This window comes from Podarcis liolepis, assembly GCF_965112155.1.
Source record: "Podarcis liolepis genome assembly, chromosome: 17".
Lineage (NCBI taxonomy): Eukaryota > Metazoa > Chordata > Lepidosauria > Squamata > Lacertidae > Podarcis > Podarcis liolepis.
The window spans coordinates 13,213,175-13,238,890 of NC_139571.1; the positions used below are offsets into that span (position 1 = coordinate 13,213,175).

The following is a 25,716-nucleotide window of genomic DNA, read 5'->3' on the forward strand; positions in this document are numbered from 1 at the left end:
CTGAGAGGCCACAATAAGGCAAGAGCGTCTCATATTTCTTCAGAATCAAAAAAGGTTGTACCCAGTTAGGATGGATCTTTGCAGAGCGTACTTGAACAAAGTAATAATGGGGCAGTTCTCCCTTATTTGCAGCTCTTTTTATTATAAAAAAGTATTCTCCTCTGTATAGGTAAAACTGGATGGATCAAAAAGGTCAAAAGTGAGGCTGGATGAATACACACATATAATGAATTAGTGCATTTCCCTTCTTTTTGTCCCAATTACAGTATTAAAATAGGCAGGCAGAGCATTTGACACCTGTGTGTGTGTTTCACCCTTTAGTCGCATAGTTTTATACACCTTGCTTTCTCTCCAGCCTGTCATTATGTTTCATCAGGACCTCTAGTATGTCAATAAGACCAGGTGGAGCTGCTTGCATCAACACAGGCTGCAAGATAAAACTCCCGCAAATGTATCCTTGGAAACGGAGTGCAGTTCAGGCTGTTCATAAAATGTCCTCTGCTAGGTCACTAGGTTCAAAATGCCTTTTGTCTAGATCTTTCTGGAGACTTCAGTTCCCTCTTGAATGGTTAAATAGTAGGTGCCAGCTGGACTGTCCTTCACAGGTCATCTGAGGTCCGTCACAGGGAAGCCAGTGGCTTATCAGAGGTGCTGTGTCTGTACGGAGCCTCTCAACTGAGCCTAATGAGGTCACAGTGTCAAGATACGATGGCAGACTTGCTTTATACTGAAGATTCTTCATTGTGCTTTTGGCTCTTTAAATGTCATTAAAATTCAGCGTAGCGGCTTTTCTTAATTTCAGTCATCAGAACACCCAACTTTAGAGGAAGTGTTGAAGGCTCAGCCTGAGAAGCGGGAGGCCATTCTGGATGAAATGAAACAGATCCTGACTCCAATGGCGCAAAAGTAAGGGCAACAATTTAGTGTGAGGCGTATCGCAGCCAACTGCGGAGCGCTTCTCTTAAAAGTTTGTTCTTATCCCTTTTAACGTCTCTTGAGATAACTTTGAAACGGTTCCATTTTGAATGTAAACACTTAAGCTGGTGAAAGCCCAGCAGATCTTTCCAAGATGACTTATTTAATGTGGGAACGTCGAAGGCTCTTCAAAAACAAAATCAGTCCCCAGTGCTTCTTCTTGCCTTTTCGGTCTCTCTCTCTCTCTCTCCTTAAAGCAGGAGTGGGAAAACGGGGACCCTCCAGAGGTTGATGGCCCCCAAATCCCATGATCTCTGACCATTGACCATTGGGTTGGGGCGGATGGGACTTGTGGTCTGCCAACATCTGGAGAGCCACGGACTCCCTGCCTGAGAGAGAGCCAAGGAGACCCATAGGAACGCAGCCAAGTCCTGTGCACAGATTGGTTCTCTGGCTTGACAACTAGCCTGCTCTGGATGCAACTGCAGATATATTTATAACGTCCGTTACAATTCTCTGCACATTCAGTTCCATGTCATGGTATTATGTAAGTACAGACTTTTGTTTATTTCCCCCCGTTTCATCTTACAGGGAGGCTGTGATAAAGCATTCGTTGGTTCATAAAGTCTTTCTGGACTTCTTTATCCATGCTACCCCAAAACAGAGATCGGTAAGTATTGGCACAGCTATGGGTTTTGATCTGGTTTCATGTTAATAAATAAACAGTACAAGTGCATGCCAGGCGTGTCTAACTCTGCAGAGCTGTGCCTCTTAGCAGCTCATGTGCCTCCTCCTCTCGCTGGATTAGGAATCTGAAGCATAACGAAGGCACTTCAGAGGATCCGCATGGTCTTGATGGGATGCGCACCTTTCCCACTTCCTGGCACAACTTGCCAGGCATCATGTCTTGAAGCAGGACAGGGCTGAATCAGAGTGCTCAACTCTTGGTTTCTTTCTGGCTGCATTTGCATATCTGAAGTTAGACATTCTACCTTATTGAATGCTGGTAGCCCTGGGATGATGGTGACCAAAGCACACTGTTCTTTGTCATGCCAGTGGCCTTGGGCTCTTCTCTTTAGTTGCTCTTGTGTTACTCTAGTTCTGAGAATTTGAAATACTTTCCATTCCTGGTTGTAAGGAAAATAACGCAGGCCCACAGAGCTGATCAGAATAATAATACCATTTATATTATGGTAGTTGATTTGTGTTAAATTCATTAAAACCATCTCCTTAAATCTGGATTTATCTAGGAAATGATTGAGTCAATCAGAGAATCTGTAATCTACTTGGCACACACGCACGATGGAGCCAGAGTTGCCATGCATTGCCTGTGGCATGGAACCCCCAAGGTTTGTATGCAGAGTTCGTGTAGATCAAATGAGAATTGGTGAGACCTTTCTAAAAAGTTTCACTGGGGAGCCTTTTCCCCTCGCTACTTAGCTGTGCCTGACTTTGACAAATGTGATTGCGAGACATAAAAGAATGGAAATGCCCAACCCGTTCGTTAGAATTAGTATCTAAAAGGTACTAAGGAGGCTTTATGACTAGCCTTGCGCCTCAAATGGAATGGCAGTGCTTATCATGGTGCCTTGGGAAACATGCTGAAAATTCAAACTTCAGAGAGAGAGAGAGCTGCGCCTTCATTATGTAAATGCTTAAAGCTGAGACTTGTACATAAGCTGAAGTGCTGTTCTCAGGATCTCTTCCAGTGCTTTCCCAAAATACTGAAGACTTACAGGCTGGTTGCAGCACCCAGCTTGCTTATTTTGCATCCCATAGGGCAGGGATGTCCAAGTGGTCAACTGCGATCGACAGCTCGATCCCCTGGTGCTAGCAGTAGATCGCGGGCTCATTTTCCTCTGGGGTGGGAGGGAGAGCATCTGTCCCCACCCACTCGCTATGTCCTTGATTTGCGCACGATTGCAAAGATGGAAGAGGGAGACTCCAGCCAGGTTTTTTACGTGATTAGCAATGTCTGCCGTGTCCCCCCACCCAAAGCAGCAGAACTATGGGGTTTCCCCTTAAATAGCTGAAGAACTTTGGCTTGGCCTCCTTTGGCTTTCTATCATAAAAAAAGCTCGACAGCATTGGTCCGTGTCCCCCCCCCCCCAATGGGTAGATCACTGCTAGTTCCCACCCCATCCCCGGGAGTAGATCGCAGTCTCTTGGGAGTTGGATGTCCCTGCCATAGGGAGTTAAAATGCCTCTTTGTGGAACATTGAAAGGTGTCCCAAGCCCATCAGCGAAGAGAGGAGAGATGGGGAGAAGAAGCTCTTCCTCTGTCTCTGCAGTGCTCTTCCTCTCCCTGGATTCAGGGGTGCAACGGGGCCGTGGTCCCAGTCTTTTTCCAGCATGTCTCAGCCAGCCAGGCATGCTGCCTTGACCTGCTGTGAATTGCTGAGAACAACATGCATGTACATGCTGAGAACAACATTGCATGTTGTAGTTGAACTGGACAAGGGGAGGTAAAGAGACAATAAACAGGAAAAACAGAATGAAGTGAGGAGGTGGGAGCAGAGATGAGATTACAGAGAAATATGGAGAAAGGGGGGCAGTTAATAGAGAGCAGAATGGGGAGGGCGGGCAGAGAAATGGGATATTGCATGACGTACTTCCTCACGGAACCCTGATGGACGCAGGAGGCTTAATTGATCCAAGTGGGATCACTTAAGGGATCTTCTGCAGCAAGCTTTCCTTTAACAGTCATCTGCAGGGCGGCTTTCCATCCTTCATATAGAAGTGGGGTTCAAAAGGATCTCCGATTTCTCAAGGACTCTAGCCTCCTCCAAATGGATATATTTGCTGGAATGTTGCACATTCTGAAGTCAGAAACCCGACAGTATGCATCGGCTCTGCGTTCATTTTAAAGCTTGTTGGCCTGACACACTAATTTATTGCTTTTTCTTCATTTCTCTTGTCAGGACAGAAAAGTCATTATGAAAACCATGAAGACCTATGTTGAAAAAATAGCTAATGTGGGTATTTTTAAAGATGTGTTTGGTAATTTTGAGCAGCGGAATCCTGTGCATATATACTCAGAAGCAAGTCTGTCTTAGGAGTGCGGCTTAAAAAAATCACTGTTGTGGCCTTATTTTCAATTGGAACTGCATGGATTGAGAAGTTTTATTCTCAAGTGTTCAAGCTTATGTATGAAACATGACTTTAAGGAAGAGATTTGAACCTAGACAAAAAAGCAAATTCCATAGCAAAGGGCCAAAAATAGAAGCAGGACTTCTAATTCTTCATTTGAAATAGCTCTGCTTTACACAGAAACAACTGAGGGATGATGACAGGGCTGGGTTTTTTGTTTTGTTAATAAAGCATTCCCCACAAATGAAACCTTAAGCACATTTACTCAGATGTAAGTCTCTCAGAGTTAAGTGAGGCTTAATTCCCAGTAATTGTGCGTAAGAATTAGTATGATGGAACTTGTTATTGTGTGAGATGAATAGTCATTGTTGATCTTTAGCAAATGAACTGGACCAGCTGCTTGGTTAATCGGGCTTCTATGTCTTTTGATGTTCTTGCTTTTGGGTTCCTATTTCAGGGCGAATTCTCACACTTAGTTTTGCTAGCGGCATTTGACTGCATTGATGACACTAAACTTGTGAAACAGCTAACTATATCTGTAAGTAATCTAATTCTCAAGATTTCCCGTTTCACTTAGTAACAAGGTGTAAATTACACTGGAAACGCTCACGTGTTTTTAGGCCTGGTTTTCAAACATTTCAGGTTCATTTTCTTGTAAGACAAAACTAACTTCATTGTGGTGGTTTCACTGTTGCTTGGAATGCCATAGCATGCTCCATTTACTCACTGCTTTGATTTGAGATGGTATGTGTGCTGGAAGCTCTCAAGTTATGCTGAATCGCTTGGCTACCTAGTGAGTGATTATGCAAAGAATTAAAATATTCATCCCGGGGCAAAACTGCTCTTCAGTATCAAAATACATGATACTTCAACTTGCACCATTTCAGAGTATAAGGTAAATTTCAAGGTCCAATGTAGTGCATTACCTATAAAGGTAAAGGGACCCCTGACCATTAGGTCCAGTTGTGGCCGACTCTGGGGTTGTGGCGCTCATCTCGCTTTATTGGCTGAGGGAGCCGGCGTACAGCTTCCGGGTCATGTGGCCAGCATGACTAAGCCGCTTCTGGCGAACCAGAGCAGTGCATGGAAACGCCGTTTACCTTCCTGCCGGAGCGCTACCTATTTATCTACTTGCACTGGTGTGCTTTCGAACTGCTAGGTTGGCAGGAGCTCACCCTGTCGTGGGGATTCGAACCGCTGACCTTCTGATCGGCAAGTCTTAGGCTCTGTGGTTTTACCCACAGTGCCACCCGCGTCCCTTATCTAAAAATGTACACCCAGTCAAAAACAGGGTGTTGCAGCACATGGTTCTTCTGTTCCCCTCCCCTACATAGAATCACAGAACTTTAGAGTTTGAAGCATCCCAGGGATCATCTAGTCCAACCCCCCGCAAGGCAGGAGGAGCAAAGCTGTGATTCTCCAGGAGCCTGCTTCTTTGTGCTAAGCCATGGTTTGGGTTAGCATTACACGCAGACCATGATTTTGTTATGTAGAATCTAGGTCTCCTGTGCATTGAATTCTTCGGCAAGTTTATAACTGCAAAATGCACCCAAAGAGGTCTCCACATCGTTCATAGAAGGTGGTAACGCTGCATGAATCCATTGACAGCTACTTCATTAAAATAAGGAACGTGAACGTCTTTTGCAATATTTCATCACCATTTCCCAAACTATCCTCACCTCTCTGTCTAATAAGTGCAGCGTTGCCACCCGTGTTAGATTAAATGGATGAATCCGTCTTCAGGCTACGTTAAGGGGCATGGTTCTGTCATGACTTCATCTGCCTTAGGCTTCTGTGCAAAATAGAGAGCACTGGCTGGAAGTAGGCTAGAAGTCAGTCAGCAATCACATGCTGGAGCCTTGTAGGAACGTGTTCATAGAAAAAGTTAAAATAGATGTCTTGTTAGACTTTGCACATGGGATGAACACCTTTCCTCTAAATTGAGAAGTATTGATGAACAAAGCTGGACTCCTCAGAATAATTTTGCCATTAATCCACATCTAATAAGTTTATACTGATTGTACCTGCAGATATGCTTAAAGGTGTTTTCTATATATATACACTCTCCCCTTTCTAAGCATGCAGAAATAAAAAGAGAAGAATTACTTAACAATACAAGGGAAGGAGGTGGAAGGGATGGCTACTGTCTGTCTAGTGCACATGGTTAAGTCAGTTTTTGTCTGTGTTTGGGATGGTGTATTGCATGTATTACCACAGCAGTGAAAACTATGAGCCAAGATTGTGATCCCTCTCCAAGTAACTAAAAATGAAATTGGTTGTTGAAAACAATCCTCCACTAACAATGCTTTTCCTCTTCTTTTAGGAAATTAGCGATTCCTTAACCAGCATTGTAAATAACAAATATGGAAGGAAAGTCCTCTTGTACCTGTTAAGTCCCAGGGATACTGCGTATTTCTCACCAGCAATAATCAAAATCCTGGAACAGGGTGATGGAAATGCTTACAGGTAAGCAGAAAATGCCATTTCCACAGTTTTGTGGACGTCCAAATTTAACACTGTCTGCCAGTTGTGCAGAGAAGCAGTTATTTGAACGAAAGGAAACTAGCAGAACAGGGCTTTCCCCGTGGCATTTCTGTTAACAAGAGTGGAGGCTGGAGAGGAAGGCTATGAGATGATCATTTGTTCACACTGCTTGTGTACATTTGCATCTGCTCCCAGGGGGTGGGAGTGGCTGGCTGCACCCAGGTAGAAATGTCTTGCATTGAGCACACGTTCACCCTGCTGCATCTTAGAGTGGCTAACCCATGATTTAAACACAATAAATATGGCTAGAAATACCGTATTTTTCGCACCTAGTTTTAAGAGGAGGAAAACAAGAAAAAAATATTCTGAACAAAACAGTGGATGTATGATTTTTGTGGTTCATGCTGTGGCCACAGACATGTGATCTGATGGTGAATTTGGGGTGACCCAATGCAAAAATCCAGAGGATCCCTCTGGATCTGTGCTTTGTAACCACGTTTTTGCACCATTGCGGCCCCACGCAACAGTGGGTGCATGATTTTTTTGGTACAGGATGTAGCCATGGACATGCTGTGTGATCTGATGGTGAATTTGTGGTGACCCAATGTAAAAATCCTGAGGATCCATGGGCATTTATCTCCCCTCTCCCAGACAGCCTCTGCTAGCATCCCTTATCTCTCTCCCGATCCCACTGATCAGCTGTTTCCTTTCAACACTCCCTTCCCTCACTCCCTTCCCTCATGTTTGCCTTAGTGAAATGTCTTTTCCTTAGCTGGAGCAGTTTTTTGCTCCTCCTTTTCTTCTAATTTCTCTCCTTATTGCTTTAGTCTTCTTGTTTTCCCCCTTTGCCAAGTTTGCTGTCTTTATCTCTCCACTCCCAGGCAGCCTCCCTTATCTCTCTTCCCGATCCGCAAACGATCAGCTGCTTTGTTTCAACACCCCCTTCCCTCTTCCAAAACAAAAAAGCATGATCTGCTTTTTGCCCCTGGGCAATTCGGCTCCAGGGACCACACTTTCGCTCCATAAGACGCACAGACATTTCCCCTTACTTTTTAGGAAGAAAAAAGTGTATCTTACGGAGTGAAAAATACGTACTCCAGACGCAAAAAAGGAAGCTGCCCTCGTCACAGTATGCGCATCCCCCCAAAAAAAACAACAGGGGCAAGGTCCCCTCCTGAAATACAACATCTGTGAATAAGGGAACCATAACTAGTTTCTCTCTATGAGGGCCACATGTAGCCACCATGATCTGTGTGCGTGTGGCAGCCTGTTTCTCCATCCCTTGCAATTATGGCACTTGCCTCGGCCCCACGTGTAGCCCCCCCCCCCACAAAAGCAGTGCTGGTTCTCAGAAAGGGGCCTCTCTGTGCAGATGCAGCCAGGCTTGTCCCCCTCAGTGGCAGGTGGACGAGGGTCTGCTATTAATGTGAACAGGACTACCTGGGAGTGTTTTGATGATTTCCTGAAGGTTAATCCTCAGACCCAGCCATTTCTCAAGGGGTGGAAGGAATCATGTCGGCATGGAGCTCCCATACCTCTCAGCTACGATGTAAAGAAGAGCAACATTGCTGATGCTTCTGTGGCATTCTGAATTGAGGTGTAAAAGCGTAACCAATTTTCTATTTATGCAGGTTATATTTAGTGCGTTCTGGGGAGAAAGCAAGAGGGCTACGTTTGGATTTTAAATTGGACAATTTGGAGTGACTGGATTATGTTGTACCAAACCAAATTCCGGCAGTAAAAGAGCTGCTTTTTATTCCAACAGTAAAAAAGATGTAGATGTTCGCCGCCGTGAACTTCTGGAAGCTGTTTCTCCCGCCTTGTTAAAGTACCTGAACGAACATGCTGAAGAAATGGTGATGGACAAGGCAACGTTCATTGTGGTGACGGGAATCCTCAAGGCTGCCGTTGGCGACGTCCAGCCAGCTATGAAGGCCATTGCTGGCCTCGCGGCAAGAGAGATGGTTCCAGGGGGCAAAGATGGAGAGGTAACTGTGCCTGAAAAGGAGCAAGCGGTAGAGTTAAGAATTGAGGGTCCCTCTCTGGGGGGCTCCTCCCTGGGATCTGCTGCAGTTTGGCTATCAAATTGGGATAAACCAATTTATCCTGATTCAAGCACTGGACTACAGGGAAGGGCTTGTCAAGTCTCATGCAGGATCCTGGGATCCAGCTGGAAGGAACTGCATAATAATTATTCCATGCCGAAGGAATGATAAGTAGATAATGAGATTTTTTTAAAGCACAATTTTTGGATCATTTTTAAATGATAAGGAGCAAATTGTTGGGCTGCGTCCACTTGGGCAGCAGGCTTTGTGGAGGCGACAGAAGGTCCTCTTTCTCGCTTGTAACCCTCTCCCTTGCTCAAAACCGGGTCTGGGGGCTCCTCTGGAGAAGGTTTACAGGGGTGGGGGTGAAGAAGGAACGGAAGCCCCGTCGTGCGAGTGGAACTCGGCTCATGCAGCGTTGGGTAGAACCCATTATTTTTAACCTGTTCCTGAAACGTAGGATAACAACATCATTTCTTGTAGTTGAATGAGGTTGTAAATGTTCTAGCTTGGAGTAAGTAGACTACTTTTGTGGTTTTATAGCTGTATGATCCACTGACTATACTATACCAAATACACAATTTATTTCCATAATTTCATCATGTGGCATATTTTGTCACTTGCCTAAATGGTACTTTCCTATAACCTTGAAGCACACTGGCATTTTAGGAATGCATTTGGAGAAAATAAGCAGATACTTTGGGCTGAGGGTGTTGCATATACCATATTTTTTGCTCTATAAGACTCACTTTCCCCCCCTAAAAAGTATGGGGAAATGTGTGTGCGTCTTATGGGGTGAACGCAGGCTGCACAGCTATCCCAGAAGCCAGAACAGCAAGAGGGATTGCTGCTTTCACTGCGCAGCAATCCCTCTTGCTGTTCTGGCTTCTGAGATTCAGAATATTTTTTTTTCTTGTTTTCCTCCTCCAAAAACTAGGTGCATCTTATAGAGCGAAAAATACGGTAATTTATACCCAGTGTCTTAAATTTTGTATTGGTATATCTGCTTGTAACGTCATTGTAAGCACTTGGCAAATAAAACTTTCATGTATTTTTAACCACCTAAAACCTTTAATTCTGCAGCACTAAAATTGCTTAAGAAATCAAAAGGCAGGAAAGATAGCTAGTTAATGAAGTGAAAGTAAGATGATGGGTAGGTTAAATTTAGTAGAAACTCCAGTGCTTAATGTCTAAACAAACAGCCAGGCCTCTAAACTTATTTAAATGTTCTGAATGGCTTTCCATTTGTCAACCCCTGATTACTTAATGTACCACTTAGTCATGTGGAAAAAACAGATTTTGTTTGTAGGCAGCATTTCTAAATATGCCTGAGCCTTGATCTGATTCCTGGCATTTCGAAAGGCACAGATTGTAATACAGCGAGGGAAGTAAAAAGCACTGCAGGGACTTGACTTTTCCTGTTCTTTTCAAAGCTTCATATTGCAGAGCATCCAGCAGGTCACCTGGTTCTGAAGTGGCTGGTTGAGCAAGACAAGAAAATGAAGGAGAGCGGCCGGGAAGGTATGCTAGTAATTCTGCAAAAGACAGTGGAGTCACTCGTCACAGTCTGTCTAAATGCGTAAGGGACAATGTGGGAGGGATGCAAAGGCTCGTCTGTACTAACTGTTAACCTTGAATCGCTTTGCTTGAAGTGTTTAAATGCATGCTTCCGCCCTGGAAGCATCCAGGAGATTTTATAGACTTTGCTTCATCCAAGCTTAAAAGCAGCACAGCTTGGAAGGAGCTCTCCCTCACCCTTAGTGGGCCAAACAGCTGTCATGTCAGTGGCAGTGCAACCCTATATACCTGCTCCGAAGTAAGGCCCTCTTGAGTTCAGTGGTCCTTGCTCCCAGGAATGTGCTTAGAGGATTGCATCCTAAGTTCCATTAATTGGGCATCTTGTGTACTTCTTCTGTGGAAGTCGGGGGCTGGATACGGAAGGGACGTTGCTGACAGGAGCCATAGGAAGGTTTGCGCAGCTAATACAGAGATTGCCCATTATTTTCTGCTAGTGCGATCCAGTTGCACTTGGTTGTTGCGCTTGCAAGCACACTCGATTGTTGCGCTTGCAGTGCCAGGTGAGTTCAGGCACTGCTGCTGGTGCTGGAGATTGGGGGGCACAGGAGAAAGTCAACTCCAGGCAAATGGGTTCCAAACAAATTGCCGTCACGCAGAGTATAATCTCTGTCACCTACAGCTTCAGTTGATTTGATCTTGATAATATGTTTTCCCATTTGAGTCTATGAATTTGTACTAGGGTGGGGGTTGTTTTGTGTCATCACCAACCACTCACAATTTCTTCAAATCGTTTCTGCTTGCAAAGCCCCCTTGTTAAACCGACTGAAGTTTCTGGACATTTTTCTTATTTTGCAATATATCAGAGTTGGCAGGGTCCCCAGTGGTCATTTTGTCCAGCCCCCTGCAGTGCAAGAATCTTGACTAAAGCATCCATGAACATGGCAGGTGCTTTCCATGCGAAGAATTGTGGGGGTATTTTAAGCTCTTGGTGCTGTGAAATATGGAACTGCCCTCCTCTTCCATAACTGGTTCTGTGGGTCTGAAGGTTTCAGTTTGTCCACATCGGAAATAGCTCTTGCCATCCTGTCCATTAAATTGGGATAGAGGATTGTGCTGTTACAGTCTCGATTATTTCTTAGCATCGCTCAGAAATTAAGGCCTATTACAAATGTGGGGCGCAGGTGACGCTATGGGTTAAACCACAGAGCCTAGGACTTGCCGATCAGAAGGTCAGCGGTTCGAATCCCCGCAACAGGGTGAGCTCCCATTGCTCAGTCTCTGCTCCTGCCAACCTAGCAGTTCGAAAGCACGTCAAAGTGCAAGTAGATAAATAGGTACCACTCTGGCAGGAAGGTAAACGGCATTTCTGTGTGCTGCTCTGGTTCGCCAGTAGCGGCTTAGTCATGCTGGCCAAATGACCCGGAAGCTGTACACTGGCTCCCTCGGTCGATGAGTGAGATGAGCGAGATGAGTGCCGCAACCCCAGAGTCGGTCACGACTGGACCTAATGGTCAGGGGTCCCTTTACCTTTATTACAAATGTATTGAATAGTCAATGGTTCTGAAGCGGTCTGTGAATATACAATTTACAAGTGTTAAAGCCCCTTTACGCAAAGTTTTAAATGGGTTTGTGTGGTGTCTAACCTGGTCTTTATTTTTAACAGAATGTTTTGCAAAAATACTCGTAGAGCACGTGGGCATTGATCTTCTGAAGACCTGGGCAAACGTCAATCGTGGTGCGATTATTCTGTGTCGGTATGTACTGCATTTAATGGCTGAACTAGCAGTAAAATGCTGCATATGCTTTAGGCAGCAAAACAGCTTCATTGTGATTTCTCACTTTCCTGTTCTTCTTTCTTATCTGCTACAGTCATAGATGCCTTATGCTGCTGTTCTATTTGCAATCGGGATGCAGCCTTTGCTTGACTAGTTAAGCATCACAGCATTGCCTTGAAAGCTAAATCTTTCTCCTTGCTTTTTGCTAGCCTGACCAAAAAGTGCCAGGAAATCCCTTCTGTGCAGTACTCTTAATCTGGAATTGCTTTTGAAAGACTTCCCATGGGTTTCTAATACCTTGTCCTATTGCCCCATCTCTTGTTTCAAGGCGTTATTTGGTTTATCTGTATAAAGCAACAAGCGTTTACATTCAGGAGCAACCGATGATTGCCATTTGTATGGTTATTCCATCTACCTCAGTGAGTCCACACCATAGAGGCTGCCCCTTCAAGGTGTATAATTTAGCCAGCATTGACTGAGAACATGAGTGCGAGATGCGTCATAGCAGGAGCAATGGGGCTCCTCTTCCTCTGCTGTGTGCATCTCAAAGTCTGCACGGAGGAGTGGGTGGAGGGGGGGGGGAGAAAGAGAAGTGAAATCCTGCTGCAGAAATACAGTATTTTTCGCTCTATAGGACGCACCTTTTCCCCTCCAAAGATTAAGGGGAAATGTGTGTGCGTCCTATGGAGTGAGTGCAGGCTCCTTGGCTTCAGCGATAGCAACGCGAAGCCTCCGAAGCGCAGAGGGAGCGCTCCATCAGAAAGAGCAAGAGGGGTTGGTGCGCACTCGCACACCGAAGCCTTTGGAGCGGAGCGCAAGGTCCCGCTGTGCTCCAAAGGTGGGACCTCGCGCTGTACTCCAAATGCTTCGGGTTCCTTTTGCTGAAGCCGGGAGAGCAAGACTCTCCTGGCTTCAGCAGAGAGGGAGAACTGCACAGCGCCCCTTCAGAAATGGAAGGGGCTCCGTTTCTCCTGCTGCTTCGCTGAAGGCGCGCTGAGCGGAGAGGGGGAGAATTTTTTTTTCTTGTTCTCCCCCTCTAAAACAAGGTGCATCCTATAGAGCGAAAAATACGGTAGATTCTCATTGTGCAAGCAGGTGGGCCCCCTTGGGTGTCGCCCAGAGTGATGCTGCAGCCCTTTTTGAACCGTTGCCTTTCCATCGTTGGCTCACACCTGAAACAAGCAGCTCAAAAGAGCCGCTTTGCTTGTTTTATGGTACTGCGTTTGGCAGCCCAGTTAAACGGAAGTATTTACAGCCCCTTCCTCGCTCACAAAAGTGTCTTAACCATAATTGGTGGCACATGAACGACTTGCACTAATGAGCCCCTGCTTTTGTGCGCAGAAATTCCCTTTCACAGCAAATCCGCCAAAGATGTTTCCAAGTTGGGTCTTAATTTCTGCCTTGCCTTAATTTGGCAGCCCAGCTCCTGATGTTGATCACTATGGCAACGTGTACTGTTTAATGAAAGCGATCGGCGGACGCATTCAGTGCATCACAGAAGCGGAGGAATGGAAGGGAACTAAATGCCACATCTTCCTGCTCTCTATAACTAAAGCAGGCTCCTTAATTGCTCCCTCTATTAACTTGCCCCCTCTTTCCCCAAAGCAGATAGATGCCTTCAGGTCTAAGGGGTCAGCTGGTAAAAGCAAACTGAAATGGCACAAATCAGCAAAGGTGCTGCTGGAGGGACAGTTGAACTGAAGCCCTCAAGTGACCAGTTCCTCTGACATCTGTAAACGGATCTGGCCCTTTCTGCACAAGTCCTTGCTTTCCAGTATCCCATCTCGTAATTCACCGCCCCCATTTTTAGTGCTTCTTCTGACACAGAGAAAAATAACCTCCCTGACTCTCTGGGTCACTACAAATACAGCAGGCTTAAATCAAGCGTCTGCTGATAGGTTTATTATATTAATGTAGAGTTTTAACGCTCAGCTGCTGGCTTTCTAATATAGATCTATAGGGATTTTTGTACGACACTTTGGAACAGATCCCTTGCATTTGACAAGCACACTTAATTCCTTTGAAATCTCTAATCCTGCATGCAGATGTTGCATAAAGATTTGGGAAGAGCTCTTTCAACCTTTACTGTGAAGTTTTCTTCTTCTACAGAGAAAACCTGGGAATCCTGGTATAGAATGGAAACGGCTCAGTTGCTCTGCTAAAAAATGCTGAACTTTGCTTAGAATGTGTATATTCCTATTGTCGTGCAGCCCTCTTCCAAGTACAGCTGTCGAGTGTGCTTTAAAGGAGTGATCCTCCCAATTTTTGATTCACATAAGATATTTGGCCAGTCTTCAGTGCTTCTCAAATGTTTCCTTTCCCATTTTTAGATTCCTAGTCTCTCTTCCTTGCTTTCAGTGGAATGCTGATGCAGCTTAGCAGGGGCTGCCATTGACTGAGCAGCAGCTTTTCTGAAAGTCATATTAGTTTTCAAATGCATCTCTGTGTGTGTGCGAATATGCATTAGTTAGTAGATAATAAAATTTCAAGATTGTTATACTGCAGCACAATGCATGAACTGCAGCGTGACGTCTGATGAGCAGGTGGTTCCCAAGGCCAGGTGAGCCCCAGAGGAAGGGCCAGGCCAGGCCAGGCCAGTTCCTCCATGACCATAGAACCCTGGAATTGTAGAGTTGTGAAAGGGACCCCAAGGGCCATCTAGTCCAACCCCCTGAAATGCTGGAACCATTTTGTGTTTCTTTGCTGCCACGCCCCTGTTGCTGCTGCTGGTGAGGCAGGGGGTGGAGGAAACTTCTGCCGCTGCTCCTCTGGGAAGCAGCGAGAAAAGGCAGCATTTTAAAGCACATCCTTTTCCCTTGCCTTTCCAGAGCAACAGCTGCACTCCTCTTGACACCCCCACCACTGGCAGGGGAGCAGCAGGGGGCGGTTGAAGGGAAGAAAGTATTTCTCACCTTTGTCATCATCCCCAGCCCCTGGCTGCTCCCATATTGCTGCCACCATAGAGGGGGTGCAGAGTGGTGTGTAGAGGCTGTTGGTGAGCAACACAAGCAGAGGCGCAGCCCATAATTTAAGGTTACCAGACGCCCCCAGATTTACAAATCAGTCCCCTGACAAAATCCTACCATTCCTATTGAAGTTGAAAAGTGTCCCCAGATTCATTGGGGAAAAAATCTGGTAACCTTACCATAATTCATTGCAGGATCTTCAGGGCAGCACAGCTTTGGGCAGTATCCTGAACTGATGACAGGGTTCGAAGCATGAGCTTGAAATCTGTGGGCTCTAGGTACAGATTCAGCCCGCCCCTCCTGCCCTCTGGAAGAGAGGCTAGTTTCTCCTTTGGGGTGATACCCGGGCACAAAAAGGGAACGTGAACTTGTCTCTCTGCTCAAGTCACCAGCTGGCTTCCTACATCTTTGGTTTCCCTTTCCCTAAGATTAATAGCAAGCCCCAAGAGGCACCAGGCATCCTGGATGTGCCCATTGCCCCTGCTTAGCAAGAGACCGTTCATCTCTAGAAGGGGCAATGGCGGGGGGGCCGGGATAACTCTGCTGCAATATCTGTGCTGGCGGGGCACATTTCCACCTTCTCTCTAAGGCTGCTGCACCTGGTTCTTGCCTGTGTTTGTTACCAGGGTGCAAAACATAATTTATTATTTATACCCTGCCCATCTGGCTGGGTTTCCCCAGCCACTCTGGGCAACTTCCAACAAAGTATTAAAATACAGTAGTCTGTTAAACATTAAAAGCTTCCCTAAAGAGGGCTGCCTTCAGATGTCTTCTAAAGGTCTGGTAGTTGTTCTTCTCTTTCACATCTGGTGGGAGGGCGTTCTGCAGGATGGGCGCCACTACCGAGAAGGCCCTCTGCCTGATTCCCTGTAACTTGGCTTCTCACAATGAGGGAACCACCAGAAGGCTCTTGGAGCCGGACCTCAGTGTCCGGGCAGAACGATGGGGGTGGAGACGCTCCTTCAAGTATACTGGACCGAGACCATTGTGGGAGTTTATTGGGATAGTGGCCTGACGTGCATGCCAATGTTGAATTCAGAAATGCTTCCTCTGAGTAGCAGGTTTTTTCATCTGCTCCCAAACGCCCCCCAAAAGATCCCAAATAGTGGATAAGGTGAAACTAGAGGCAGGTCTTTAGGCTCGCGGTGCTTACAATTCCTGCTTCCCCCTGGGAAACTGCCCTGGGGGGTTAGGGGGTGATCTGGGAGAGAAGGGGATCTGGTGCACTGATCTGCAAGGGGACCTTGTGGAGCGGACTTTCACCTCGCTTCCTGACGCCCTTCTTCCAGCGAGGTCCTCTGCTAGCTTGGAGTCAGTTCCACAAATGGAAGGAGCTCTTCTTCTCAGGCCAGAGCAAAGCAGGATCTCTAATGTACCAAGGCATTAAAGGCATGCAAACTCTGCAGCGTACCGCTTCAAACTAACAACGCTGTGCTTTTTGGGATAAGGCAGAACAGTTTGACTCCCTTGCCATCCTGCTTTAGGTCACATTGAGAGACAGATTTTTAATCACTCCGCAAGCCACATTAATTCTTCTCCCATTCTGTTTGGTTTGGCAGCATAATCCTTATTATGTATCTAAAAAAAAAACTGCAAGGCGGGGTGTGTGTGCTCATTTAATCAGAAGGTTATGATAAAAATAACATTGCAGTTCGAAATGAATCTGCCACTCCAACTTCCGATCAAGGCACAGGGCTCCTTTGTCAAATGTGAGGCTGCCACTCACTAACTGGGATACAGAAAAAGTTCTCCAAACTGGTCTGTGTGGTTTTCCCTGGAACTATGCCTGGATCTCCACTTGCAGCTGCGTTTTAGCCCTATTAATACTACTGTCAGTGCAAACATTTTCTTCTTAAAACCATTTTCCTTGGTGAATTAAAAGTAAGATACTTGCAAGCTTTTTTCCTTTTTTGCAGTTTTGAAGAACAATGATTTATATTTTGTAAATTCTTTGGCTGCTCACTTTCCTGTGTATTCTGACAGCCCAGTGTCCATGTTATCCCGTGTTGAGATGTCCAGCGTCTAAATTAAATGCTTCAGAATTTAGGAAAATAAACTGCTGTTATTTGCTATTAGGCAATTATCCCAATGGATGCTTTGACAAAGCAGATGGACTGCCAAGCATTGACTTCTCTTTCCGCTTGTCACATTTCATTCTGATTGTAATTTTGATTTTTGATATTTTCTTTTTGTTTATAGCCTTCTTCAGAGCTCCGATCAGGAAGTGGCAACAGAAGTAAAAGCTGGACTAAAAAGTATTATTCCAAAGCTTAAAAAAAGGACTAAAGATGGCACCGCAGCAGGAAAGGCGCTGCTGGAGAAATTATCGTCATAACTTAAAGAAGTTATTAAGTGGACAACTTTTCTGTTTGTGGAAGCGAATCTTCCTTTTAATACATCTAAAGGACAGGTTTTTGGGGTAAAGATGAGTTAACCTTTTTTAAAAACAACACAACACACAATATGTCAATAAGCACTTAGGCTTTTTCAGAATATTTGGTTATCTTTTTTCTCTTCTTTGGCATCAGTTTTAATTGTCCCTGTAGAGGAAGATCTCTTTGATTAGCCGGGCAGCTGAAAACTATATTACCACGTGCCTTCCTTCCTTCATCATTTTAATCTCCTTGTCCACATTCAGCTCCAGGCAGCAACTGCTTCCCCCTCTCTCTTCCTCCCCACCTTTGGTCTCCCATCGTTCCAGCCACCTGTTTGGCTTTCCTCCTTTTGACTGCCAACCTTTCCTCTAATGCTTGCAGATCTGCATTGCAAATTCCCCTTCTGCCTCCAAGTTCCTCCTTTTCATCAGTTGCCTGCTTCCCAGTCCTCCCACTTCGCTGTCTCTGCCACTGGTGCCACGGCTGCTGCGCGTTTTCCATCTCGATTTCAGGTGAAAGGTGCCCCACTTTAGCCAAGAGCTCTTCAAGGCCAGAGCTGTGAGATGGATTAGAATGCTCCTTAGTGGGAGGGTAGTTGGTGTTCGCTTACAACACACTCGGAGTCTGAAACCTGAGTTAGGTTCCGACGTGATCATTTACTCAGTTGTCACAGTAAACTCTGGTTCTCCTTAACCAGGGAAGGGAGAGCTAAGGGCAACAGGAGGCCAAGGAAGGACAAGTGCTGGTGATTGCCCAAATAATCAAGAAGCATGACGCTTGCACTAAGTGAATAGGCTTCCTCTAGGCTTGCAGGTAGTTCACGTTTAAAGTCCCTCTTCACTCTCTTGCCAAAAAAAACCCTCTCCAATCTCAGCAGAAGAAAAACATGCTGTTCCTATGGAAACACCTTTTTAAACAATGCTGAACACAGCTCTTAGATTTCTAAAAAGATGAGTTTGGTGGAATAACTGTTATTAGCAGTGTTCTTTTATGGAATAAAGTATTTGCTTTCTTGAATCTGAAAGTATGCGGACTGTTAATGAACTTGAATGGTAAGGCTAAAAACTAGTTCGACGTTTTCTCTGCAATTTGGCTGACAGCCTTCGGCGTGCCGTACTCCAGTTAGGACTTAATCATGCATAGGTGGCAACACGTGACTCTCCTCCCTCTTTGCCATAATTCCCTGGAGGAAAATTGCTTTACTCAGTGGACAGAGGAGAACGCCTGGCTTTAATCCTGATACTTCAGCTGGAGCAATGCAATTCCACTTGAGTCCAAAAGAAGCTTAATTGGCACTCACACATATGAAATAACACAGTGGTTTTAGAATTAATAATGTGAAAATATTATCTTGCAGACCGTAGCGCTGCAAGTACTGTATTTTTCTGGGTATAACAGCGTATAAGACTCCTGTTTTTTTTGGAGGAAATGGGGGGAGATTGCCCAGAGTTGTTAAACTTTTTTTGGGGGGGGGGAAGGATTGCCCAGAGTTGAGCTTTTGGGGGGTGGATTGCCAACAATGGCTTACCTGCCACTGACAATCGCACGCATCAACGAAGCCACCAATCGTCTGCCCACTCAGCAGCCGCCAATCACCCACCCAATTCCCACAGCAGCCAATCGCCAGCAGACCTTGCCGCAAACACCAATCACCCGCCCAAATACCGCTGACAATCTCCTGGTCACAGCAGCCACCAATCGCCCGTCCCACCTCTGCACTATCCGTTTATAAGACGACCCCCAATTTTTAGCATTTTTTTAAAAATTAGAAAACCTCGTCTTATGCATGGAAAAATACCGTAAGTTAGAAGTAAATATTAAAAGCTTGTCAAAGTGGATCATGTAGATGGAGTTCTTAGTACGGAAGAGAGAGATCTCTCCTGCAAAGCGATTGGCTGGAGCTGCTTTGGCACTTAACAAGCTCAGCGCTGTCTGCTAATGAACCCTGACATATACCTGCTGCATCGCCCAAAGGAGGGGGACCAGGGAAAGCCCTTGGCTGCTGATGGGGCAGTGTGGTGCCGACTGCGCTCCCCCAATCCGCCTAAGCGTCATTACCCTGTGTCACACTTAAAGGTTAATCTCAACTCGATCTAATTGGCAGTGACAAAAAGCGTTTGCCCACACAGCCGCTCTCGTGGCTCATCAGTTCCCCTAACAGGATTGTCTCTTGTGACAGTGAAACAGATAACTTTGATTAGCATCGGATAACCCAATTTAAAGGCCAGCAAAAATGGCCCTGGCTGGGACAAAGGGTGGCGGAAGTTTTGAGCTCCCCTTCAGATTTGCAGTCCCAGAGCGAATGCAGTTTTTCCAAAATATCAACATAAAGTTTACTCAGTGGCCCCGTCCTCTGCGGAGGAGCCAAATAAAGTTTAATTTAGCCGAAAGTAAATATTGGAGGTGTGCTTCTCAAACAGCAGATTATGAACATGCAGTTTTGTTAACAAGTAATTAAATGATGGTTAACTTGTGTGCTTTCATTAGCTATTATCTCAGTTGTCTGTTGTAACTGCTATTTCTGCCCTTTCCAGACTCAGGAAAGCAGTGTGTGTTTATTTGTCTTTTAGATGTTGCTTTAATCCAAATAAGTTTTTCTACTGACACATCAAAGATCCAAGGAAAAAGTGTTGGCATTGTACATTTTGTGCCTTCCAAAATTTGGATGTGGACAAAGTGGGACTCGCATGTCTGTTCTGCGATCATGGAATGATCTGTCCATCTACCCGGACATAAACACGGACATAAAACTATTTGTTTTGAATAGATCAGTTTTCATCAGTGTTTAGCAATGGACTTGATTCTGTGACTCTTTCGCTGTGTTAGATATCTCTGGTTTAGATATCTTCAAGAACTGTTCTTAGTCACAGAAGTGAAATGGAAGCTCGTGGTGTTGGGAAGAAGAAGAGTTTGGATTTGATATCCTGCCTTTCACTCCCCTTCAGGAGTCTCAAAGCGGCTAACAATCTCCTTTCCCTTCCTCCCCCACAACAAACACTCTGTGAGGTGAGTGGGGCTGAGAGACTTCAAAGAAGTGTGACTGGCCCAAGGTCACCCAGCAGCTGCATGTGGAGGAGCGGAGACGCGAACCCGGTTCCCCAGATTATGAGTCTACCGCTCTTAACCACTACACCACACTGGCTCTCAATGTACACTGGGAAATTGGATAGGGCTGTGGCATAGAAATTTCATTGAATGGGTCCTTTTGGTGCTGCTGCCATGCAGGTGGAATAGGAATCCTGCTGCTGCCATTAGGATGCTTTCTTAGCCATGTCAATCCCCACACCAATCGGCCATCTCTGGACCACCCAGTTTTCCTTTTGAGATGGCAAAGTCACAGCAAGACTCAACCGTGCCAATGTCACGCATACGTCCTGTGTGACTTCAGATCTGGAGCTTTACCGTGGTTGTAAAGGTAAAGGAACCCCTGACCATTAGGTCCAGTCGTGACCGACTCTGCAGTTGTGGTGCTCATCTCGCTTTATTGGCCAAGGGAGCCGGCGTACAGCTTCTGGGTCATGTGGCCAGCATGACTAAGCCGCTTCTGGCGAACCAGAGCAGCGCACGGAAATGCCGTTTACCTTCCCGCCAGAGCGGTACCTATTTATCTACTTGCACTTCGTGCTTTTGAACTGCTAGGTTGGCAGGAGCTGGGACCGAGTAATGGGAGCTCACCCGTCACGGAGATTCGAACTGCCGACCTTCAGATCGGCAAGTCCTAGGCTCTGTGGTTTAACCCACAGCGCCACCCACGTCCCTACTGTGGTCATAGAATCACAGAATTGGGGAGTTGGGGCCCTGAGGGTCATGCAGTCCAGCCCCCGACAATGCAGGGATAGGCAGCTGTCCCTTACAGGGATCGAACCTGCAGCCTTGGTGTTCTCAGCACCCCGCTCTCACCAGCTGAGCTATCCAGGGTGAATAATGGGGTAACCACTCTGCATGGAGGACCTTAAGGTCTACAAATGACAACACCTTGGAGGTCCCAAGTCGCATGGTGGTTAGATTGGTCTCAGGGCCTTTTCAGTACTGGCCCCGACTTGGTGGAACGCTCTGTCACAAGAGACTAGGGCCCTGCGGGACTTGACATGGCAAGACAAAGCTGTTCCGCCTAGCCTTTGGTTTGAACTAAGTCTGACCTTTATGTTTCCCTCCCCTTATGGTTTTGGACTACTATTAAAATGAGGCTGCATTTGAAATTGCATTTTAACCTGTATTTTAATTTGGTGTTTTTTTCCTATTATGTTTTTATTGTAATTTTACTGGTGTTAGCCGCCCTGAGCCCAGCTCTGGCTGGGGAGGGCGGGGTATAAATAAAATTTATTATTATTGTTATTATGATAGCAATGAGTAAGAAGGGAAAGCGCCCGATTTAATAGATCACAACCTAAGTGTGAAAAGCTATTGGCAAGAGTTGTGCGTGGTAGGAACTGAGTGGGAATGGAGATGCAGCCCAGAGTTCAGCCACTTATGGTCCATTCATTCCACTGGAAAGGACAATGTTGTCTCCCCACCGCCAGCTTCCCATGGCTCACTGGGACAACCAGTTAGGGCAGAGAGCAGAAGGTACTTAACTGGTGTCACCAACCCTAAGCCCTTTGCAAACCTGCTTAATGTATAGGCGTGGAATGTTGCCCCGGGGTTGGGGCATATTTGTTATATGTATTTTCAGAAACTGAGAAAGTAATTTTAGAAAGACCACTCAGCAGTTGGTTGTGTGATTTAAAGCAATATGTCCAGCACTTCTGTCTCTGCTCTTACATCTCGTTGTTCATTTGTGTGTCCGTTTTAAATTGCCTTAACAGACATATTCCCAAAATATGATTCCTGTAGCATTTGGAAGCCGTAATCCGGGATAAAAAAGGCAGATTACATTGGTATGTTGTGTAATTTCTGTACTACTCCATAAAGAAGTTAATAAAGGTTATGTAAACAGGGGATCAGCGCAAGCCAAGTATTTCTGTGCATTGCAAGTTAAATGGGACAAAAATCCAAGGTTCTAAATATAGCTGTTAAACCAAGTTTAAAACAAGCGCATGAGATTGCAGCCCAGAATTCTGACACTGTCCGGAGTATTGAGGTTCCTGCAGTTTAGGCCACAGCTGCTTTTGCTGTTCTGAAGCTAAAAATGAGGCAGGATTTAGGATCAAATGTTACTCTTTGCCTCAGGGCTCTGCGGATAGAGCCAGCTGCCCAGTGAACTGTGGCTGCTCTTTAAGCACTCCCTTCAACAGCCAGGTTTCCAAACTGGGACGCCTAATGCACTCCTCATCTTTCCCCCAGAGGGGTGGTCTTTTTGCAGAATAGTGTCTAGGCAAACCCCAGTTCAGCCACAGCCCCTTTTTAGAGGGGGGCTTCCAATGGGGCCACCAGGAAAGGACAACATGCATTACCGTATTTTTCGCTCTATAGGACGCACCGGACCATAGGAGGGGGAGAACAGGGGGGGATTATCCCCCTCTCTGCTCAGCACCCCTTCAGCGAGCCCCTTCCATTTCTCCTCCCGCTTCGCTGAAGGGGCGCTGCGCAGAGGGAAAACTGTGCAGTGTCTCTCCAGCAAAGCAAAGCCTGGGGAGCAAGAGGGATTGGTGTGCACCGACCCCCCTCGCTCTCCAGGCTTCAGGCGGCTATCCGCAAGCCTTCGGAGCGCAGCGGGAACTCCTGCTGTGCTCCAAAGACTTGCGGACAGCTACCTGAAGCCCCTGGAGCAAAGCCTTTGAAGCCTCCACAGAGCAGCGGGGTGAAGGCACCCCGCTGCCCTGCGGAGGCTTTGCGCAGCCATCCCCAAGCTAGAACAGCGAGACAGAGCGCTCTGCAGTGCTCCGTCTCCCTGTTCTGGCTTTGGGCTTAGCCGCGCAGCCAGCATTCGCTCTATAGGACGCACACACATTTCCCCTTAATTTTTGGAGGGGGAAAAGTGCGTCCTATAGAGCGAAAAATACGGTAATGCATGTTGTCCTTTCCTGGTGGCCCCATTGGAAGCCCCCCTCTAAAAAGGGGCTGTGGTAGTTTCGTCCTCTCTGAAACTTTTCCATCGTGAGCACGTCTTTCTTCTCCTCTTGCCTGGAGTGAAGACGATCAGGCAGAATCAGTGAGCTATATTGCTAGACTTTATTATCTTAGGGTCTCTTTAGAGTTTCATTAGTCTCTGCAAAAGAAAAGAAAGAACAAACTTAACTATGGCCATAAAATGCATCACAGAGTTAATTTTCCATTGTTGCTTCTCTGAGAGAGTAACCATGCTTGCCTGAAGTAACGCGTTATATTTGGGTATTATTTGGGAGGCAGGGAGAATAGGGAGACTTGGCAGCTGAACTAATGAAAAACATTGCCTTGCATATGTTGTGCATCTCATGTTGATCTTTTGTTTTTAAATCTCAGCATCAAACGGCAATAAACCGGTGTCTGGAGTGTAATCACATGATAAAAAGCTCTTCCACTTTTCTTTTTAAATCCTTGTACATAGAAAACCAGCTGCTTTGGAGGAGGGTGGTAGCCTAAGCTTTACTCTGGCATGCTCATTTTCTGTGCCTGTCAGTGCTTTGCAGGGGTTTTCCTCCCTTTACAAAAGCCCCTACTCACAATCTGAAGTGGTACATTCCAGACACAAGCTGCCACCCCACCTGTGAGGTGGTTTGCTCTACACCTGCAGCAGGAGGACATAACATAGACTGCGCCATTTCAGAACACAGGTGGTGATCATGTTTTGGGATGCTCTCCATTAAAAGCTGCTCGCAAGCAGAGTTGGGCGAATGCCCAGCCTTATCATCCTTCGGCTTGATATGCTGCTTTTTCCTTTGAAGGTGTGTGGCTTGTCTCCCTGCACATGAGCATTCAAAGTTGTTTCTCCCTCCACACACAAAATGTTTCAGTCCATTCTGCATCCGGTGTAGTTGGATAGATGACCCTGAGAATATAAGGGTCGTCGATTGTATGGTGTAGATTGTGATAAGCTCTAAGAATGATTCCCTCTTCAAAGGGACAGGACACTTTTATCACTGGTCAGTATTTACTGTATTTTTCACTCTATAAGATGCACCAGACCACAAGACGCACCTAGTTTTTGGAGGACGAAAACAAGAAAAAAAAATATTCTGAATCCCAGAAGCCAGAACAGCAAGAGGGATCGCCGTGCAGTGAAAGCAGCAATCCCTCTTGCTGTTCTGGCTTCTGGGATAGCTGCGCAGCCTGCATTCGCTCCATAAGATGCACACACATTTCCCCTTACTTTTTAGGAGGGAAAAAGTGAGTCTTATAGAGCAAAAAATACGGTAATAATCCTTGGCAAGAACGCTATTTTTCTCACTCGTATGTTCAGCTCAGTCCGGCATCCTAATCACCCAGCAGAATCAGGGAAGGGCCACAGGCCCTGACACTGGATGCCTGCTTTCCTTTCGGATAAGAATTAAGGGCCACAACACTCATCCTGGCACTATGACAAGAACTGCAGGAAAGAGAGGACTGTCCCAGAATGTCTGAGTCCTCCTCTTCTGGACGTGGCCTCAGGAAATGAAGGGCTGCTCTCCTGGTCGTGATCTGCTGTGGAAGATCCCTTTGCCCAACCCAACCCAACCTACACACCAGCTCTTTTTCAAAACTGCATTTTGTGTTCCTACACATCTATTCCTTACATCTGTGGCAGTCAGAGGCAATATGTCTCTGAATTCCAGTTGCTGAGTGGACAGATTTGTCCATTTTGATCTTTCCGTTTCCCATTGTTCCAACCTTACAGTAAGTTCCAGTTTGTAACAGCCAGGGGTGGGGACCATGTTCTCCTCCAGATGGTGTTGGGTTCCAGTTGCCAGTGGTAGAGCCAAGGATGATGGGAGTTGTAGCCCAACATTTCTGTACTTCAGTTGCTGCTTTTACCCCGGTGCTCTTCCATCCTGTCCAATGCTTCTCTGGATAGCTGATTTTTAAAAAGAAAACCCTATCTAAGGTAAAGGGACCCCTGACCATTAGGTCCAGTCGTGGCCGACTCTGGGGTTGCGGCACTCATCTCGCTTTATTGGCTGAGGGAGCCGGCGTACAGCTTCCAGGTCATGTGGCCAGCATGACTAAGCCGCTTCTGGCGAACCAGAGCAGTGTACGGAAACGCCGTTTACCTTCCCGCCAGAGACATGCTTTCGAACTGCTAGGTTGGCAGGAGCAGGGACTGAGCAACGGGAGCTCACCCCGGCGCAGGGATTCAAACCGCCGACCTTCTGATCAGCAAGCCCTAGGCTCTGTGGTTTAACCCACAGCGCCACCCGCGTCCCAAATGTCTACTAATGTCATTTTCTGCTGCCCTTCCTTGCCTGAATGGAATGCACTGCATCAACCAACCACAATGTTAACTGTATTTGTGCAAAATAGTAAATAGGAATGTGTTGTTTTCAATGGGCCATTTTACTTTTAATGTGGACAGGTCCGTCATGGTTTTCCCCAAAACTCTGATAGGAGGCATGGATTTCCTTGTTTTGCAGACTGGTGCATTTCCCAAGCTCTTCAAGCAAACAATCCTCCAGCCTTGATCTGGGAAACAGGAACACTTTGTGAAATCACTAGC

General features: G+C 46.1%; 1 protein-coding gene across 1 annotated transcript in view; it reads left to right on the forward strand.

Annotated features, from left to right (window-relative positions):
* Window positions 1-18,185, forward strand: part of PUM3 (pumilio RNA binding family member 3) — a 30,871-nt gene extending 12,686 nt beyond the window's left edge. The window contains exons 8-17 of the mRNA XM_083483385.1: window positions 803-906; window positions 1,507-1,585; window positions 2,166-2,264; window positions 3,837-3,890; window positions 4,463-4,543; window positions 6,329-6,471; window positions 8,255-8,477; window positions 9,968-10,055; window positions 11,716-11,806; window positions 16,993-18,185. Of these exons, the coding sequence (XP_083339511.1) occupies window positions 803-906; window positions 1,507-1,585; window positions 2,166-2,264; window positions 3,837-3,890; window positions 4,463-4,543; window positions 6,329-6,471; window positions 8,255-8,477; window positions 9,968-10,055; window positions 11,716-11,806; window positions 16,993-17,128 (1,098 nt within the window). The 3' untranslated portion in view covers window positions 17,129-18,185. The remainder of the gene's footprint in view (window positions 1-802; window positions 907-1,506; window positions 1,586-2,165; window positions 2,265-3,836; window positions 3,891-4,462; window positions 4,544-6,328; window positions 6,472-8,254; window positions 8,478-9,967; window positions 10,056-11,715; window positions 11,807-16,992) is intronic.
* Window positions 18,186-25,716: the final 7,531 nt, after the last annotated feature.